Here is a 21,467-nt window from a genome sequence, read left to right as displayed (position 1 = left end):
GAAAGCTGGAATAATTATAGTAAAACTTGTAATTTTCTACTTGATTCCTATGTGATCTAGAGATGCAAAAAGAGTGAATTGTGTTCATACACAGCAAATTAATAGAAAACAATCAGAAGGTGGCAGAATCTGTGAGATTTACAATTTGGTTTTGGATTTTCTTGTTGGCTTTTTTTTTCTTCCTTGTGTTCCTTTCCACTCTTCTTCTTTAGCTTGTTATTTTGTTTAAAGGAAACAATCACCCATGGTTGTGTTACTGGTAAAGAAGTGACCTCATCCAAGCTTCCTGCTCTGCCTGCATCCCCTCCTCCACCTGCCATAAAGCACGTTGTAGCATTACAGATGTAGGTATTCCAAACTGCTTCTTTAACAGCCTTTGTGCCTTCTGGTTAGTAGCACCATTCATGATGCTGGCAATGCTGCATGGAAACAGTTCTCTCTAATTTAAAAGGGGGGGAGGAGGGAGATGGTGCGGAGGGTCAAGTAGAGCTCCATCAATCATCAACTCCTGTGTGTAAATCACCAGCAGAAGGGGAGTGCATTTGTTCTGCATTTGCTGTGAAAAACAAGTGAAAATCATCATGAAACATTTCTCTTTAACATTTTAAAATAAAAGCTCTGTGGCCATAGTAGACAGAGTATGTTATATGGCTACTTAAAGTAATTTTTTTGTATGGGAAAAATAGAAATTTTTAAAAACATCCTTGGATCAGAGTTTAACTGTTAAGCATTAGCCTACTCCTTTAGCACTGTTAATCATTGCACTGAAAGTCCAGTTGCTGACGTGAAATGGGCTGCCAGCTGGTATTTACCAGCAAATTGCACTATTTGTGGATTTAAAAGCAAACCAAATGAACAATTCAAGCTTAATTTTCCTAATGCCGTTCCCTATGATTCTGTTCCTCTGTCTCTTTTCTTTCTTGCCCTCCTCTTCCTTGGCAGGGAAGATAATGTTCTGCACCAGTTCTGCTGTCCGCCTTCGGGGTCTAGTAGTCCATCTTCAAGATAACAGAGAAGCTCGGGGTCGCTAAGTGTGCAGTCAGTGCTACATCTGTGTAGTCCATCTCTCCTCTTCTCTCTTACTGGTGTGTATGGGACTGAAACTTGCATGGATGCCATAGGATTCTTGTTCGTATCAAGTTTGATTTATTCAGAATGTCACAGCCATAAATTTTTGCCATCAGTACTTGGTAATCCCTTCTCCATGTTCTTCTACAGCTCTCCTCCATGTGTCCAGTATTTAAAACAATTGCAAACTGTAAACAAACACATAAATTGCACAATTTATTTTGAAGTAAAATAAACGGTATCGTAAGTCTTTAAGTGTACTGTGCGTTTTGTTGTTGTATGTGGTCATGTGACACGAAGGGTACAAACTAATGTGATTTCTTCCCTAGTAGGAGAGGAAGAGAGACAAGCTGTTTATTACAGTCTGCGTTAGGCCAAGATTTTTCTGCTGTTGATCCTAGAAGTTTGTTTCAAGGCTGGGAAACCACCAATATGACATTTTATGCATGTTACTCTATAGAGATTACATGTAACAGTTGTTTCTTTGCTTTTTGATTGTTATGAATAACCAGAACATCTATGTTATTACACAGATAAATAGTCTGAGTGATTACATTTCTTAGTTTCTTTGCAGCCTGTTTGTTAAGTTTGCTAGCCTGTATTTCTCAAAGTCCCATATCTTCATATGTTAGCACAAGCACAAGATCATTTCTTGTATACTTCAGGTACCTAATTGATAAAAATATTTTTCTCTAAGCTGTGCACAAAGTGAACTAATTGAATAGCCCTGGAGCTCCAGGTAGATAAATGTGAATATGTCCGTGTGCGTTGAAGAAGAGAGACCAAGTTACTATTGCCCAAAGGGCACTTTGCTGATTACATCTTTCCAGGCATGTCTTGCTGCTCTAGAATGACTGAAGAATTTCCACTACTTGGATCTGCCAAAATTAAACAGCCCGAGCAGGTATAATGGGAAACAGGTTCTCTATGAAGTGTCGTTTACTAGCCAGAAGCTAGCAGGGAAGAAAAATTGGAGGGGGGGGGGGGGGGGCTGTTTAAAATATTCCTTCCAGCTCTCTGGAATAGAGAGCTGCTTGAGTGTAGGGTGAACAACTGTGTTTTCTTGTTTTGTTTCTGGTGTTTTTTTTTGTTTGTTTGTTTGTTTGTTTGTTTTTGTAGTTATATGTAATTTTGAGGATAGAATAAATGGAGGATCAGAATCAAGGGAAGAATCTGGAAAGGTAGTGTAAGATTGTCTCATCCTATAGTAATGTTCTTTGCTTATGACTCTGAACAGTTAGGGTTGATTTACTGCTTCTCAACACAATACCAATTTACACATCCTGATAAATGTTTGCTTGTGCCTGCTGTAGGCATGACAGTGAAGTGTCTGAAGCCTAGGGAAGAACTTGCTTGTAGAAAGCTAATCTGCCTTCATTATTTTATGACAGTTTGCCCATGTCTCTTATTGTGACTGTGTGGACTAAAGAAGATATGGCTTTTTCCATTATTTGGTGCTGAATGCACCATAGCTTCATGTTTTCCTGTCTCTTGGCGTTGGATAAACATGAAGGTCTTTCACTCCCATTGTAAAATGTGTGAATTACCCAATGCAGAAATTATGTAGTAGATCACTGTAGTTCAATATGTTATTGGAAGTGTTGTAATGTTTCATGGGCAGGGTACAACACGTGTAAGTGTTGCTGACCATTTTGGCCTTTAACTGCTGTGATGAGGAGTTTCTCAGAGTTGCTACCCAGAGATAGCAACAGGAGGAATTTCTGATATTTTGATTTGCTTATCTCCCTCTCACATGTAAACAGTAATTCACTCTCTTTCCTTGGTGCACTGAACTAGAGCACTGTAATTATTCTCTTCCATAGGGTAGGATTTGTCCAATCTTTTAATAAGTATCTTTTGTATGTTTGTATAAAGGAAAGGAAAGAAGAAAGACTACTGTTTAAATATGAAAATTAAAGCCACCAGCTGTAGGTGGTGCCAGCACTTTTGTCTCGAATGTGGTTTGTGGTTAATGATGGGCCTCAGGAGAAGCAAGGTAGAGAAGTGATCAGTGTTATTAGCTGTAGCAGGATGTTATCATTGGTTGTTTTCTATCTGGTAGTTTTCCAGTTAAAAAAAGATAGTAGCATTGTGATTTGCTGGCATTTGAAACAATTTAAGTTGGTATCCACAATATTATCAAATCCTGGCATTTACTCTGCATGGAGCAGATAGAGAAGTGACCTTCTCTCATGCTGTGAAGTCAGAAGAGCACAAGTAAACACTTTTCTACTTAAATAAGTCATGGCTGGCTTAATAAAACATGCAATGAATTTCTGGATTTAGTACTGGAACCTGGAAGGGATTCCTTTTTAGCTAGGCTGAGTTGAGCCTAAATGCTGCACAACATTACAAGACACAGGCTGCAGTGGAAAAATTCCCTTTTCCTCCCTATTCCTTGATGATTTTTTTCAACTGCTTTTGAGAATAGTTAACACAGTCTTATTGTGCATTCTAGTGTGGAAGGTGGAAGGAAATCACATTTTTCTTGTTTCATGCACCAAATCTTTTCAGTCCTGACCTTGAAAGGTTGGACTAAAGCTGCTGCTTTGTAGAAATTCTGTTCACACGTTTTTCTTCTGGCACTGTTAGGCACTCTCACCTATTAGGATCAGGAATTGTTTTTCTTCTGCAATGTGGATTTCTCCTTTGCAAACACACTCCTTACACACTTCTTACATTGTTTTGATTGTTTTTGCCCAAAATAGGTGGGTAGAACCCATTATACGCAGTTACTACTGACTTGCTGTTGTTTCCTGCACATGCATCACTTCCCCTCTGTGGCTCTGATTATGGGCTGTTGTTCCTTAGCTCAGAGCATATTATGCAGATGCTTGGAAGGCATGGATATTTATGCACCACTAGATGGAGCAGAGCACAGTTCGACTGTGATAAATTCAAGTCTTATCTCCCAAAGTAGTATTAAAAGTAACTAACTAGCTGAAGCAAAATATTTTATAACATGAGGAGAAGGAATAATCCCCTGAAAAATGCAATGGGGTGTGGATCTTCACCATGAATCTAATTAAGCTTTCAAAAATTTCCCTTAGCTATTCAACCAGCTGTGTAATGTGTTATGGATTGCCACTATTTCAAGTAACTCAAGATTCATAATGAATTAGAATTATGCACAGTCTATGGCTAAGGAAGCTCCTTAACCATAAACCTCTTTGATCAGGAGTCCAGGAATGGAAAAGTTTAATCTGCTGTTTAAAATGAAGCAGCATTAAAATAGCATTTAAGGTGACTCATTGAGGTCTTTGACAAGGATGAGGGACTTGGCTGAGTCCCTCTGAAACCTCTTGATTCATAACTTTGAAAGGGTGACATTCCTAGTATATAATACTGATTTACCAAACCGAGTGTTTTGTTGTGCAGCACCAAATCCTTCTTCATCTCAAGCACAAAATCAGAAGGAATTCTTTTTTTTAAAAAAAAAAAATAAAAATAAAAGTATCTACACAAAGGTCTGGAAACATGGGGTATCATTGTGCTGGTGGCAGGACTGAATTTTACAAAAATTTCCATTTTATAATAAATGAATAATTCCTGAAATGGTGGCTAGAGGGAGCTCCAATGCAATCTGTTTCAAAGCTTTCTCTGCAAGTAAGTCGTTCTGGGTAAGGCAGCACGAAGCTGTAGATAGAAGGAAAGGCAACCTAGATTAATTTACATTTACTTTTAAAGTCTATTAACACTGGAGATGAAGGGTTGTTTGATCACGTGGAATTACAGATTGGATATATATCCAGCATGCCCTACAGCCAGGTTTGTTTATCTATTGTCATATATACATGTCTGCTTGTATAACATTGTCTGCCTTTGGCATTCTCAAGCTGCAATGCAGAATGTGTTCAGGGAAGTGCAGTGTGTAGCTGTATGTGTATGGGGTAGGATGGAAGAGATCCATCTGTCCTACTGATGGCTGACAGTTAAGGAGAAAGGAGTGCAAGAACAGGACAAATGCACAGTGGTACTTCTCCAAGGCTAAGGAACATTTGGGTAAGAAGCCAATCCAGCATTGTTATCAAGTCAGTTTTTAAGTGGAAAAAAAAAATCACAATTAAAAAGCGTGAGTAACTCGAAATTACTGGAGAGATTTCTATTGTCAAAGCAACAGAAACTCTAGTTTCACTGTTCTACCTCTACCAAATTAATTATAGCAATTCCGTTAAGAGTACCACGCTCCTATTGAAAGGGCATTTGGCTTTTTCCCTTCTCTGTGCAGGTCTGTTTCATGTTTTCTTTTAACTTGACAAAACGTGCACAGCAGTTGCTCAGTACTGGGGGTGGGATCTGTAAGGCAGCACAGCTGCACAGGTTTCAGTCGCCTGCGACATTAACAGCTTGATGTGACTCACCTGCTATGAACTTGATTATCTGATTTCTGTTCTCCCCAGCAACTTGCTGAAAGACACTGGGCTCCCTTGCCAAAAGGAGGCCGTGAGGTAGTTGCAGGATTACCAGAATGTGCCAGGCACTGGGCTCAGTGGTTGCAGGGACTGGTTCCTAGCTGTGGTCAGGGGGCTCCCCACATTCTGGTGAGCTGTCAGAAATGCATAGATAAAGAGGAGGCATAAACTGAGTCAGTCTACAAGGAGAAACAACATGTAATGAACTGAGTAAGTTTTGCCTGGCTGTGTTGGAAGGAAACAGCCTCCTGCTCTTGGCTACTACGTGACTCAGTCCTGCTGCCATCCAGTTTCACCCTGTAATGTAGAGAACTGAGTTCATCTTCTTAAAAGAGACTTTGGAGACCTCCTGGGCAGTGTTGGAGAGATTCTCCTGGGAAGAGGGTTGTTTTACTGGTGTTTTGTTTTGTTTTGTTCTGTGGTTTTGTTTGTTTTTTGTTTTTTGCTAGAGAATGAAATTATAGATCTGGAAAGGACAACTATCCATAATGCTAGTATTCTTTATATACGTAATATATAGCAACGGTTTGGGTACTCATGAAGGACTGATTCTGTCAATACAGATGCTTACAAAGGTGGGAAGTTCAAAGATCCTGGTTAGTATGGCCTCTTTGCTCTGCGGTCGATATGTTTTGCCCTGATTGTTGCTGTAAAATATGGGTGTTTCCCATATGTTTCCCTTTAGAGCTGGCAGTGGATTTCAGAAAATGTGAAAGACTTTGTGTTTACTAAACAAGGTGGGTAACTGATGTTCCAATTACCCAAGGACCATTTCTTCGCAATATTACATCTGGTTTTCCGTATTCGAGTGAAAAATTGCACAGAAGATATGGATTTTCATGAAAAAATATGGACCTCTTTTCTGGCGTTTCAAGTGTGTTTTTGTTTCTACACCCGTTATATTTCTTACTTTTCTGATCTTAATTGTAAGCTTTGTAGCCTTTAGTGATTTTGGCCTATGCATTTATAGGGCAAATGCATGAAATAAACCCGATTTATAACCCAATAATGTAAGTATTTTTCCTAAAGAAATTATGTCATGCTTCGTTAACCTCTGAATTTCTTCTAGCCCATCACTGGAGCATGGCACACCTGAAAATTGGATAGTATTGAAAATCTGTCTTGCTCTCTTTCTCAGTTAAACTCGCCTTAATAGAGAATTAAATTAATTGTAATTGATGTTTTATGACAAGACTTTGCCAGAGGCTGCTATAGTAGAGATAATTTATCTCAGTCGGGCAACGTGACTTAATTTTATTTTGTTGTTCAAAAAGCCGTATTATTATTAATCAGTTGACAAGTATTCTGATACGGGAAAGAACAGGTGAGCAGCCCACTGCTCCGTCCCATAGAGGCAGCAGGTGTTTCTGACCAACAGCTTTGCTGGCTGGCTACAAGGTTCCTGATGAAAGCCGTTTCCCTGGGCTCTGGGCTTTGTTAGTCAGTGAGCCCTCAGCTGTGCCTGCTGCTGTCAGCTGACCGTGGAAGCTGCACAGTTGCATTTGTTGTCTCTAGGATTCACTATTAAATTGAGGTGCTCTCTGCATGTGTTGTGCTCTTGTGCAGCCCACGAAGATGCACGTTCTGTTAAACGATCAGACTTAATTACTGACAATTCTTTTTATATTTATTTTTAATTTCAATTTCGTGGCATTCAGCGGAAAAGAATGCCTCCACAGCTCTGGTGCTGGGTGCCCCAGGCCAGGGAGTGCTGCTCGAGGAGGAGCCTCGCAATGCAGAGGGACAATCGCCTCCCTGCCCCTGCCGGCCGCTCCCCTGCTGGTGCAGCCCGGGGTACCGCTGCCTTCTGGGGCTGAAGGCGCACCGAGGCCATCAATGGAGGCAAAGGTTTAGGTGTAGGTAGAAGCTTATTGCTTTACTACAGATGAGGCTAAAGGTTTCCGCCACAAGTCTTAGTCCAGAGATAGCTTACCCATGAACAGGAAAATACAACAGGCAGTATTTATTAATTTGCATGTAGCGTGCATTCTCTGTCAGATCTTTGAATGCTTAAAATAGGAGCTAGCACTAAATTGGCCATAGCCAAGCATGTGTGTAAACGCCTAACATTGCATGTTTCCACCAGTCATTTGATTCATCTAATTTTATAGTGCTGAAAAGCTAAATGGTGTAATACTGTCTGGGTAAATCTTATGGAAATGAATGGGAAAGATTCATTTAAAGCTTTCTTTTTAGGTACTTTGACTTTGTTCTATGATTTTGGTGTTTTGAGGGCTTTTTCAAAAGTTTCACAGAGTGATATGTGCAGCAGTTATATATATGTATACCTGTGTGTATATATACAGCAATGTCCCAAGTGTGACTGCGCTCTGGAACACACACGGCTGCGTCCACTTGGCAGTCAGAACTTTTGGCCCTCTCAAATACATCTGGCATTGCATGGTTCTGACTCCTTGGTTTACACTGAAGCTGTTCTAGTTCCCATAGATGGTACAAAGGTGTCCTGTACAGATCTACTGTAAATACCATTTGGAGCATAGACTGAATGTGGCAATCTCTTTAGAACTGAATTTGTACTAACCAAGTAGTCATCTCGCTATGGTTGATCTGTTTCATGAAATTTATGGTAATGAAAATTATTATTCCATTATTATTACAACAAATTTAATTTATGTATAAGGTTTTATATAATTTGTATAAAATCTGGTATGTAAAATATACAATCTGATACTTACTTACTCAGGTTGGGGTTCACAACCACTGCCCATCAGCCCCTCTGAAGGGACACGCTGCCCTGTGCAGAACCCCCTGACCTCAGCTCTGCAGTACTGGGGCTGCAGGGGCTGCAGGATTTGGTGCCAGCTGGTACAGTCAGGGAAGTGCCTCTCCATTTCTTATCCATGCTTCATTTTCATTGAACCTCTGTAAATTCACTCTGAGTACTTGTTAAATGTAAACTGCCAGTTAACTGAAAATCTTTGTTTCCTTTCTGTGGGCTAGGCTGCTGTGTGACTTCCCTTCCTGGTTCCAGCAGCACACCACTAACCTCTCTTGTTGTTTTGCCATAGACGTGCTGATGATGTAGCTCCAGTTGTGCTTGTTTTCAGATTCTGCAGGAGTTAGCTGCTTTCATGTTATTTCACTTACATCTGTAAGCATTTTCTTCCAGAAAACCGTTATGCTTTTAAGATGATCTAACTCAATTTTCAATTCAGTAGGTTTGTAGCCAACAGCAGCAAAATTACTGTTTACTCTGTATTTGTAGTGATAAAAAGGTTATTTTCCATATTTAAAAGAAGTATTCTAACCTCTGGCAGACTGATAAAGTAGTGCACTGCACTTTAAGTCATTGACTTTGCCTATGTGGATTTATCTGGCAATTTTCTTTTTCAGAAATGATAATAAATAGATGCAGTTTTACTGATTGGTAGGGAAACAGCACTTTGACTGCAGGTCCTTGAATCTGCCTAACTGCTAGTGTAATTGTGTTCCATTTCCTGGGAAACAAAAGGCTTCTGCGCGCGTGGCATCTTTTTGTGATCTGCTGCTGCTTGTCAAATGCTGGGTAATCTAAGAAAAAAATCACTAATATGTGTAAAAATAATTATTGATTGCAAGTGAACATATCAAAGTACAGTGGAAATCATATGAATTCTCAAGCTGTAGTTGATGTTTCTGGATAGGAGCAAATAGCTTTGTCATGGTGCATGATGAGTTAGCTCCAGGTAGTGCGGCCTTTGGCTCATGCTGCCTGCAGGTCTGTACAAGGGAAAAAGGCTCTTCTTTGAGCCTTTTGTTTTTCTGTGTGCATGTAAGCAGGTGCAGTACAAACAGGGAGGTGTCTGCAGCTTGTAGCAGCGCACAGGAAATACTTGAGCTGCAAGCTTCTCTCGGAGCACTCATTCTGAACCAGGGAATTAAAATCTGCTGATGTGAGGTGGAAAAACAAATTCTTACTCTATTAACCAGTATGAAACGTGGGGTGAAGTCACTGCTCCGCTCCTGTGATGTAGCTGTGTTACTGCTCCCCACTAAAAGGTCTCTTATACTTTGAACTGTCTGTAATCATAAATGTCATAAGCCTATGTGAAAATACACCCAGCAGAATTGGTCTCCGTGTTTTAAAGGATGAAGTCAAAAGTCTGTGTTCTCAGCATATAATGTACTCTTGCTGATTCACTGTCATATTCAATTTTTGTTTGTTTTACTTCACTACATCACTTGTGCAGAGCTCTTGCTAGTAGTTCTAGAAGGACTGTAGTAACAATATAGCTTTGAAAGGGAAATATGGGGATCAAACACTTGTTTTAAATTATATGACCATTTTAGTTTTCCTTTATAACCTTCTTCTGCTATTTTCATTCTAATGATCTCAAATGCCTTGTGAGGATTCTTGTAGACTTGAGACCTTTGTAGCTCCCGCATGATTCACAAATGGAAAGGGTAAGTTAGCTGCTTCTGACCGTAACCACACAAATGAGAACTTTTAATGGGCAGTAAGTTTGTTCCATCATATTATTGAACAAAATGTTTTCAGACACTTCAGTTCTCAAATTACATTAGTGTCCTTCCTCATGGAAGATTAAACACAGATCTAGAAACTTGAATGTCTTCAGACTGAACTGTGCACAATTGGCTGCTGTTATCAACAATTCACTATCTCTTCCTTCTTTGGAAAATCTCTGTTCCCATGTTGCATACATCAATTGGTTTTGTTTTTATGGCTCCAAATTTGAGCTGCAAATGGTAGTAAAGCTTGTTAATAAACATCTGATCCTCATGTAAGTCTGGGAATAAGTGTGATTTAAGTGGCGGAGTGTTTTTCTAACGCATCCCAAACCACATCCCTGAGATATTTTAATAAGAAAGCAATTCCTCTGGCAAGATATCAGCCTGAATAAGAATGCTGATTAGATGTCCAGTGGATTATGATTTCTTGACCATTTATTGTCAAGAGGGTGATTTCTTTTCTTCAGGATAAGAAGGTAGGGAATTTTTGCAGCTCCATTGGAACGCCTACTCAAAGTCATTGTAGGTGGGCTGCCCAAATGCAAGGCATCGCTGAACTCAAACTGTATCATAAGGCAGGTGAAGAGCCTTAAGCATGAAGGCCACTAACTTTTATGTGTTATTGGAGGAGCAAATGTAGCTGATGGAGTTTTTCAAAATTATTATTTTTTACTACTGTTTTTCATGGTGTAATGTATTACTGTAAAGCTAAAGCATTTATTGAGAAGGAAGCTTCCCCAGGACACCCCATTCTTGGGCTACAGGTTGCTGTAGGAATATAGGCCTCAGTTTTGTCTTTATGTGCAAAGTGAGTTTTATTTATTATAATCTTTCCTTCTCTATAGAAAATAAATTTTACCTTCACACAGTCTTCTCAAATTAATAAAACTAGCTGAGCTTCTGAATCTATTTCTTCATGGTCATGGGGAAAGGGCTTTGTTTCCTAGATGCTGTTTATTCTTAAAGATTTAAAATCTATTTGAGATGCCATGATTATATTTTGGTTTGGAAAACATGTGAAGATGAATGTTTGAATATGCTTCTGTGCTGAAGATTCTCTGAATTATGATAGAAACCTGTCGCACCAAGGGAGGGATGTGTTCTGAAGGAGGAAAACTAAAAGAAAGCTCATGTACAGAGCTTGCATGCAGCCCAAACTAAGCAGTCTCCTGTATGTCAAGTAGATAAGTGTGATCAAAGTTTTCCTAGAGCTGTGGTTTCTCTGATTTGCTTCTTTCTCTGTGGCCAATATTTTTGTCACTCTGTGGCCAATATTTTGTCCACTTTGCCATGCAGTGTCCGGAAGAGATGGAAAAAACACTTTTGATTATCAGTCAGTTCTGTCATAATCTGTTGCCTGCTTAGCCTTGTAATCCAGCTTTAACTGTTGTAGAGCTGAGGCAGTGAGCTGCTGCCTGAGGCCAGGAAATACGTGCTGCCAACTGGGTGCTGTGTGAAATGTCCAGGTCCAGCAGAACTGCGCTCAGGAGCCTGCTGTGCCATTCATGCCCCAGGAGAGGAAAGCTTTCTATTTCTAAGAGCAGCATTAAACATATTTCAGTACTTTTTGGTCTAAGTATTTCACTAAAATATCCAGATCTTAACATATTAGAACAGGAAAATGAGAAGCAAGAATTTCAGTGGTATTACTTAACATTCCGAGTCCTTATGAATGCTGTTTCTTCATGGGTGATTGGTACCAGTTTTTATGTCAGAAAATATATTGCATTGTATCATACAAAAGAAAGATTTAGTTACCCATATTTTCTACTGGCGTAATTTTTTGACTAATGTCAGTGGAGTGCTGGTTAGTTCTGTCCTATTTACCACACCATTAGACTGAAGCCTCTGAAGTTGGGTTGTTCTACTTTACTTTCAGATCTATGGTGTAGACAGGCTACTATCAGACAGGTTTTGTGAATCCAATTCCAGTGCAGCTACCAGTGGCATTGCAGCCATCCTGGGACACTGTCCCTTTCTCTGGGTGGATGGAAGCAGGGCTGATAGTAGCCATGCTGCACCTGGGCCAGTGCCTGCTTCTGGCAGTGCTCTGCAGTGGTGCTGAGATGTATGGGAGCGAGCTGAGCGTGCTGCTGTGCTGCTCTGCCTTCAGTTCCTGTGTTGCACTAGCACAGGACACAGCTGCATGGCTGATAAATGACACTCCATCCATAAAAGATGTGATGGCAGAGCTTCTAGCTATATTTCCAGATTCCTTCTAATTTCTGGGAAGAACCTGGTGTCGTTAGCTTCTGATCCGTGATATTCAAAGCAGAATTTTGCACAGCTTCCTTCAGGTTCCTTCAGGGCTGTTTGTCTGCGTAAGAAAAGCAAACGCTGAATTGCAAACCGCTGATCCCTTCAGCTTCGAGCAGTTCTGAGGTTTGGGGGAATGTTTTCTACTTGGTAATTTGGCAGACCCCCAGGCAAAGCCGGGCTCCTCTCATGAGAGGGAAGCCAAGATGATGTGCTGAGCAGACGTTAGAGAAGGGAAGATAAAATGATCGCAAATGTTACTTTTTTGCTTTTTTCGCTAAGCTCTGCGTTAAGTAACTTCACCATGCTGTGAGTCACTGAGCAACTGAGGGGGGATGCAGAGGCAGGTGATGCAGCTGGCTGTGTGTTGCTGTTGAACTACATCACAGAGAGATGCACCTTCCAGTGCGTGTCAGGAGCTGCTGGTGGCTAACTCTTGCAGCTGATGCATGCTGGCTGACACACTAGGACAGCCAGGAGCCCTGTCAGTGCTCAGAGAAGTGACTTAGGGCAAGTTCACATGATGTCATTGGTTTTAGTGAGAAAAACTGAACACAACGTGATCCCAGTGAAACACATACAATCCAGAGCAGCTACAGTGTGAGGTGGAGCTTAATTTACATACCTTTTCTAATGCATGTGTTCTTACAGATGTCTGTGGGGATAAAAAGAAAAAAAGTTTAGTCTGAATTGATTAAAAATAATTTAAAAACAAAATAAATAACAGAATATGAAGGGATGCTTTTGGCAGTAGGTTGTTTGATGACTAATGTAATGGCTGCAGATAGTGGCTTCTCAGTTCCATTTCTGTAGAAGCGTGTTCTGGCCAAGACTGTTCCTTTTGTTACCTTCTTCTGGCCCGCTGTGGTTAGATGCTTTGGCTGTACCTACTAAAGAGAGTACTGGCATACAAAGTGTTCATCGTGAATGCCTTCAAGAAGGCGTAAATACTTCTATGTAATGAAGTTGCATTAGAGAATACAAACAATTTGGTCATTCTTTGTATGTGGAATATCAACATCATCAGGCTGCAACGTAAAGGTTTGCCTTTCTTCTGTGTGCTGCTAGCTTGTACAAAGAAACTGTGACAAGCAGAAGTTATTCATTGAGCAGTATGTAGCAGTGTCTTAAATTTTTAATGTATTGCTCTGCATTCCTTTTCTCAGCACTGGAAAGAGGCAATACCATGCTGTTTCTAGCACTAGGGATTTGATGGAGCTCAGAACTGTATCTTCCCCCATATTATACACACCATCCAGAGTTATCAGTTGCTGACAGTCTATCTTTGCACGTACTGGGATGCCCCAAATAAATTTCACTTTTTAGCCAAAAGATGACATATTTAGGCAATTTTTGTGGGGATCAAGCTGTGGATTTTTCAATTGCAGCTATTTAATCTGTCATTACTGCATACTTTCATGCTGGAACATCTTTCCTTTTCTCAAACTGGAAATTTTTCTGACTCTCTACACTATGCTTGATCACTATCTGCAGTTACTTGTAGTCTCCAGCACCATTAAGATAGGCAGTAGCACGAACTCATTTATTCTCTAGTTAGCTGAGACTGAAGTAGTTGCAGCCACCTCCAGTGATGGAAATGGATTGTGCCTGCCTGAGCTTAGAATTGAACCTGAAGGGTTGTAGGCTGCCTTTGGGACCTCTGGAAGGGAGGCGGCCGTACTGAGCTGTCACAGCACAGAGATTGGCACCACCTGATCTGCTCAGCTTGGTGAGAGCTTCCATATAACTTTGTGCTCAGTCAAGATCATTTAACAAATACTCTGCGGAAGCCTTATAGCACAGATACGGTGCTGGGCTACTGCAGTTCCTATATTTTACTTATTCGGTCTCAGCAAGAGCAGTTACTGTGTAGTTCTACTACACTGGTGCTTGCTGCGTGCACATTGACATCTTTCTTAGAAATATCATAATGATTTACGTCATCACTGTTCCACGCTGAGACACAGAATAGTTTAAAGTCTTTCTAATGCTGTTTCTTAGATCAATAACTCTCCTTGTTTATTATCAGAGCTGAAGAAAGCAAGATTTCAGATTATTGATTCTTCAAGGCATTCATTTTCTGCTTTTCTCTGTCTATGTGGCATCAGGAAATCCATGCTGTGCAGTTACATAATCTTCACTAAGTGTGGTTCCGTACCTATCAGAAATCAGCAGTCTCTTTCATCACAAGAACAAAAAGAAAGAAAATGAAGAGGAAAAGAACCTCCCCCCCACACACACATGCCCCAAACCCAGAACTTGTCAGAGCTCAAGGTATCGAGAAAATAATTTTGTGCTTGAATCAAACTTGATAAAGCATTTTAGAACATGATCTTTTAAATGGATGCCAGGCATCTTTCGTATTCAGGTTAGCTCACTGCACAGCTTTAACAGTCGATACATAATACAGTGCTGGTAGCAGGTGTAATGGCCTGTGGCCTTGTGTTTTGTTTCAGGGCAGAATTCTCAGTATTGTATTTAATATTTGTGTCTTTGGAAATATAAATTCTATTGGGTTAAGACAGCAATTGTCTGAATTTTTGACCTTTTTTTCCTTGGAAATATTTTGTCCCTCATAACACTCTGCAGAAGTAGTTATTTTATGATTGTTGTGTTTGCTTAGAGCTTGCAGCTTCAAATCAGGAACCATACATGTCCATATTTCCTATAATTTTCAGCCTTGAAAAAGGTTGTTCCTACCAGCAATTACAGCATTCTTCAAGTTTCACGCTGACCATGTTAGCTCTAAAGAATCCAGCTGAATTGTAGCCCTCTGTGCTAGCTTTAGTTCCAGTTCATGCAAAGATTCCTCTGCCTTTTCTCTGAAATGTTAAGTACTTGTATGAAGATGTCATTCAACTGACTCATCAGTGGCGCTGGTACAGATTTCCTTTGCTCCTTACCCAGAAGAGCTTTTTAAATTCCATGGAAACAAACACAAAACTGCTTACAGGGCTGCTTACAGCATTTCCCTGATAGTGCTGGATTGCTCTGCAGTAGGTTTTCTTCTTTTTGGTGCAACTCTAAGTCTCTTAGTTCAATTTTCAGCCACTTCCTTGGGCAAATATAAGTATAATATGATTTGACTTTGTTTTAAAGTATGGTTGTTTTGTGGTTTTTTTTTTCTGGTGGACAAATGTACTGAATTTTGGAGTTCATTCTATTATGAGTGAACAAATAGGGTTGTTAAATTTGCCTGTTCTTTTCTTTATAGCTCGTATCTAGCTTTTTTTTCTTAAAAAAAAAAAAAAAATCAAAATAGATTTTTTTTTTAGATATTCTTGAAGCAGGCAATCCTGAAATCGCTTTGTGTAAATGATCCACTTTGTTTGCTGTAGCATAGCGCTACCGTGTTCAGGTTTCAGGTTGCTTTTATGTTTTAAATTAATTTTTCATTTTTGTACAGTATTCAGAAAGAACCAAAAGCTAATATGTGATTGTAGTATAAAGGACTGGTTGTGTAATTGCATTAAGAGTATTCTGTAAATCTGTTGGAAATTAACTGGCTTTGTGTACCCCAAAATTTAAATGTCTCAATAGATTTTACGCCTAATTTTTCCCATCTCTGCTGTCATTTTTTTCTTGGCCACAAAACTTTGCCCCACATGCCATCAGCCTGCTCCTGAGACATCTCACAGAGGTGAGCTGGACTTTGGTGCAGGTGACCAGGTTAAGGGTTGTGCTGCAGCTCTGCCTGGGTGTACAGCTCACCTCAGCGTAATTCTTGGTTTCTTTCTTCCTCTGGAACAGTGATTTATTTGGTTGTTCCCATCCAGTGACTTCCATCCTGTTTAAGTAACCTTTCCTGTGTTTGATATTATGTTTATATCAGATCTTCAGCTCAGAAAGCCAGTCCTAAGCCTTTCCCCATTGGGCTGCTCATCTGACTGAAGAAGTGAACTGTACGTGGATGGGAGTTCTCTAGCACAGAGACCTTCCCAGGCTGGGCACTGCTCTGCCCAGAACCCTGCATGGCATGGCACTGCCCAGCACCCATCAGACCCGAGTCTGGGTTAGGCCCAAGTGTGTCAGCAGCTATTATGGCTGCTAGCTGCCAAATCAATTAGATCTGTAGCATTATGTGTTCTTAACTGCAGTTACCAGGTGCACAAACACTGTTGCTAACAGCACAGCATGACACTGTTGGCAACAGGAAAATTTCTGGAAAACTCTCAGTAAATTCAGATCCTTTTAGCCACATTTGGGGGTGGCCTCAAGATGGGCGTTTTTGCTGTGGAAACTGAGCTCTCTTCCTTGTGTTCAGAAAGATCTGCATCTCCTGACATTTGTTGGGGAGCCTTACCGCAGGGGGCCCTCTGATGGAAAACAAGGTATTCCTAATGAAGCTGTAATCCTGCTCCTTGTGATTGTGCGAGGAGTCCCCGAGGTCACGACGCGCTCAGTGTCACTTGGCACAATCAAAGCTGCGTTCGCGGAGGCTAATCAGCCAGGCCTTGTGTCATTACCATCTCTTCGTTATGCATGGTGCATTGTCACCACGCACAGAGTCTCGTCGGGATTTACTTATAGCAATAAGGGCTAGAACTGTTCAGAGAATGTTTCTGAATCTTTGCTAACAGTGAGGCAAAAAGTCCATCTGGTGAGCAGGTTGGCACTTGGACAGCAGATTGTTAAGCAGTAAACTTAATTATAAAGAAATTAGGTTCACCCTTCCCAACTGTTAAAAGAACAAATAGCCAGCACGTGTAAACCAACCCATCAAAGTGCATCGGTATTCACAGATCCTGAACTCTGAGAGCAAACAAATTACAGGGTGGGAAAAGCTCCTCACGTCTGTTTTAAATCTCTCCCTGCACTGCAGTTTATTTGGGCAGCGTGGTTCGTTTCCATTCCTGTGCAGCTGATTCTTGTGCAGGCTGTGCCCATGGCCACCTCCTCTCGCACAGCCCTCTTGCTGTGTGTAAGCATACCCGTAACCTTGGTATTAAAACTGAAGGCTTGCAATTGATTTACAAATAACCTCGGTAAATATAATGAAGGCAATTCTAAAGTAATTGTGTGAGCGTCTGTAACTGTACACGTTCATGACTGCCAGAGGAGAAGCTGGCCAATGGCAGCTTGGGTAAGGGATGGAAATGGATAAGTACAAATGGCTATTTAAAATGGTACCTAACATGATGGTGGAAAGTTCATTGTGAGCCTTCAGCTAGCATCTCCTTATAGCCTGTGGAAATTCTGTTTTGTTTTTACTCTAAAAATTTGATTTTGTCATATGGATGTGTATAATAAACCTAAAGTGATGTACAATGAGAGCAAGTTTAATCACTAATGCCGTGCTTCGTGTTAAAGTGTTGCTATTTAAACAGCAGTGCAGTTGCAGTCACTTCTGTACTTTGTATCTTAAAACTTCCTGCTGCAATAATTGTTTGGGAATTGTTGCAGCAACTGTAGTTGCCTTTCTGGAGAGAGAAGAAGCCCAAGGATTTGAAGGCTGACCGTTCTGTTAAATGCACGTAAATGCATGCAAGAAATCTGTTTCCTGGTGTGAGAGAAGCTACCAGAGAATAAAATCGCATAAGAGTCTCACAGGAGAGCGTCACCCAGCTCCCTGTTGTGTGCCACTGTTATTTTTGCGTAGCAGATGTACTGAGGATGAAAGCAGTGCGGCTGTGAGCACGTGCTGTGAGCTGCAGTGCTGTTCTGTGACTGTGATTTGGTTGTGTGCTGTCCTATTCTGAGGTTCCTCTTAGCCAGTAGGAAGTGGGGCGAGGACACTTTTTGGATCTTAAAATTACATACCTAAATCAACAATCAGCTTCACAGTGTGCTGAAGGGCAGCGTGTGCTCTGGGCTGGGTCCCAGCAAACAACATGCAGGTGTGTCTGCTGGGGAATGAGCCCACAGCTCCAAAGATGTTTGCATGGCCTGAAAATTTCAACAGTGTAAAGCTTTTTGACGTTTTGTAAGGAAGGCTGTACTACTTATGTTGGTTTATTGCAAGGTTCTGCTGTACTGTCACAGGTGGATTGAGCTGAGATTTGACTGCCAGTGCACACAGTGCAAGACTGAAAACAGAAGAGAGGCTCTGGAAATGTTTACTATAATAATGCATGCAGTACAGCTTGGTCAGGTATTCGTGTAGCCAAGTGTTGTCAGTCATATTTGATCACTTTTTGCCTAAAGATGCTTCTTTAATTCCCCTTTCACTAATGAATAGGAAATAGCTGCTGGGTTTTTTGTATGCTTGTTTGGTTCTTGTTTTTTTGCAAACTGTATTTAATGTCATGCTAGGTACTGTATAAAGTCTATAAAAAATGAAGACAATTTTTTTAAATTGCCTTAATATTTTATAATTTTATTCTTTTGCTATCATCTCAGGACCTCACTGGAAACAGGAAGCAGCATCTCCACCGATCCGCTCAGGTACTGTAGCAGTGCGACTGTTCATTTTAGGTTTGGAATAATAGCAGTGAACTCCAATCTGTATCAGCTTTACATCACATAACTTTATCCTACAATGTGTAATTAGTGAAGGCATATTGACCAAGCATTCAGGTTTTTGTTGTTAAGTTTGGGATAACTCTTTCTTTCACGGTTTCCAACTTAAATTCAGCACTGTGGTTTTGCTCTCAGAGGACCTTGAAGGACAGAGAGGGCGTGCTTGTGCATGCACATGGCAAAACAATCTCTCTCAGACTTTTATATACCTCAGTTGTGCTAAACAGATCATCCTAGCAGTTCAATAACAGTACTCATTTTGTTTAAATGTTACTTGTTTTTAAATTGTTTCATGTTTTCATACAATCACAAGTGAGAGTTAAGAAATTAGGGCCACATGAATCCATCACAGTGGCTGAAATTTGATCACTCAGTTAAGAAAAAAATGCTACTATTTTTAACACTGCATATCAGATGGGCACTTTGGATGTTTTACTGTCATAGCTGCACATTAAAGTGTGCATCGCTCATAAGCTTCCTTTGATGAATTAGGGGCAAAGTCCTTTTCTCCCAAACTGACAGTTGTTGGGTAGATGTTTTCCTTTCCAAGGTGTTTGCTTTTGAGGATGCAAACTTTTCCATATTGTATAGTTTTAAGTTTGCCTGGACACAGCGTTACTGGGAACTGCTTCGTTTACCCTTATGCAAATATATGGGCCCTCTCTCTCTCTCTCTCATTCATCTCCCAGTGTACAATATCCTGAAAGTGAAGCGCGTGCCTTACTGCCACTTCCTAAAAAATGCCCACGAGCTCCTGTGAGTAATATTACCTTTGTCTTCAGCTCAGCATAGTCACAGTGGACAACATACAGATTTGACTGCATTGTTGTTGCCAGCACCCAGTTTGACAGCATGCTGTTTCTTTGTGTGGCAGGACAATGCAGGAAGCAGCTTTCCACTCCCCTCAGCCTTTCTGAAATCTTACTTGAGCAAGAACCTTGTAGCTGGTTTGACTTACCTGGCTCTGGGAACCTTATCCCAGAGAAAAGCATTGCTGCCATCTTTATTCCAGGCTAGGCAAACCTTTGTGAGAACAGCAGGTTTTATTACAATGCTTTTCTTTATAATGATTTTTTTTCTGTGGGAGGATGTCAGTGGAGATGAGGAAGAATTGAGGAGAAGAGGTTAAACTCGGTGGAAAAGTGTATAGCTTTAGTTTGAGTTAAGCAAATACATGCTTACCTAGGAAATGTAGTGATTTAATGGTTTTAAGTTGCTAAGCACTGTACAAACCTGTGAATATTTTCTTTTTCTCTCTTATTTTCCTAAAAAAGAGACTGCAGTACTTACTATTCACCAAATGTGGCCTCTGCCCTTGCTGCATGGCCCCATAAATCATAAAGTTTCATTCACACTGCTAATTTTGATGGCCTTGGTCTCATTAGTATGCATTCAGTGGGTTGCATTCTTTTCTTAAGCCTGCAGCAGAGTGATGCAAACTGGTATGGAATCCTTGATTGCACTTCTTTATATTTCAAACAAAAGTTTATTATCCTTGCCTATATTCTACCTTCTAAAAAAAAAAGAAAAAAAGAAAAACTGCAAGTTAGTCGAGGTTTTGAGACTTCCCTCTTTATCCCATGCACTTCCATAAAACTTCTGTGTTCTTACACTAATGCAAATAAATGATTTTGAGAATGCATGTTGTTTTACAGAACTGTCCTCATAAGAAATAATTTGGCAGTAGATGTATTTGCATGTGAAAAGTCCTTTTGAATTTTGAGAATGGGAAAGAAATATCTTGTAGTTACCAAATGAGGGAGTGAAAATGCTGCTTTTTAACTATGAGTGAAAAAATGTTATGACTCTTAGAAACTTTCAAATAAAGCAGTCATAGAGGAGACATTAAAGAATCTTCCAGATGTCATCAACAGAAACAATGATTTCTTTCCTAGGGTAAAATAATTGAAGAAACAGTGTGTAAAATCTAACTGACTTCAGTAGGTCAAGTAAGAATAAGCCTGTTCTGAAGCTGTGATTAGGCAATATTAAAGAGAATAATTTTTAATAATTTTCCTTTGAATGACCTGTGGAACAGAAGGTATCAGTTAATATGAATCCATCTAGCATCCTATCGAGCAAAAAAAAATTTCTAAGCTACTTTTCTTGCATAATGCTCATCAAGTTCCAGTCTTCATCAGCAAGGTAAGTTTTGCCCAATTAAAACCACTCTTCTTGGCTTCTCTGGAACACTGTGACCTGGATATCTTATTTTGTTTCATTTCAGCTGTGCATAGATTCCCCACCCAACAGATTACTTATTTCCCCTGGATCTGTGTAGACTGCACTTGTATTCTGCCTGTCAGCTGGGAAGTTATACAGCTGGGAGATGAGAAAGGAGTCCAGTGTTGTAAAGAAGAAAGGCTAATGTGGAAAAGGGCTTATGTCTATTGAGAAGAGAAAAACCTGTACACAATGACATGCTATATATGCATACCATGTTTTGCACAAACATTTTCAGACTGCACGCAGTATACTTTCCGGATATTTTGAGTGGTCCTCTATCAGCTTTCAGCTGGTGTCTGAAAAGATTTTGATTCCTGAACCAAGGAGAGTCTTCTGTCGTATTATCACACCTACTTCAGATGTTCACATTTTTGTGACCTGTTTATCATCCTCTGTAACAGAATGATCAACCAGTGTTGATCTGTTTAGAGAGCAGACATTCAGAAACAGAACAGCGAATATCTTACTATTCTTGTGAAACTTTGCCAATTTCAAAAGCTTTAGTAACCAAGAATGAAGAATAATGTCAAGTGGCAATTAATAAGAATTTGTGGAGAAGCTGAATAAATCAAAGAT

At 40.2% G+C, this 21,467-nt stretch overlaps 1 protein-coding gene across 2 annotated transcripts in view; it reads left to right on the top strand.

Moving 5' to 3' along the window:
* IQSEC1 (IQ motif and Sec7 domain ArfGEF 1) overlaps positions 1-21,467 on the top strand; it is a gene marked incomplete at both ends in the record, with an annotated part of 310,805 nt that overhangs the window by 149,207 nt on the left and 140,131 nt on the right. For both annotated transcript variants that reach the window (XM_079540445.1, XM_079540444.1), the window contains one exon: positions 18,546-18,590. In XM_079540445.1, coding sequence (XP_079396571.1) covers positions 18,546-18,590 — 45 coding nt within the window. The remainder of the gene's footprint in view (positions 1-18,545; positions 18,591-21,467) is intronic.

The sequence above is a fragment of the Tetrao urogallus genome (assembly GCF_951394365.1).
Source record: "Tetrao urogallus genome assembly, chromosome: 10".
NCBI lineage: Eukaryota > Metazoa > Chordata > Aves > Galliformes > Phasianidae > Tetrao > Tetrao urogallus.
This window is presented reverse-complemented; position numbering and strand designations above follow the sequence as displayed.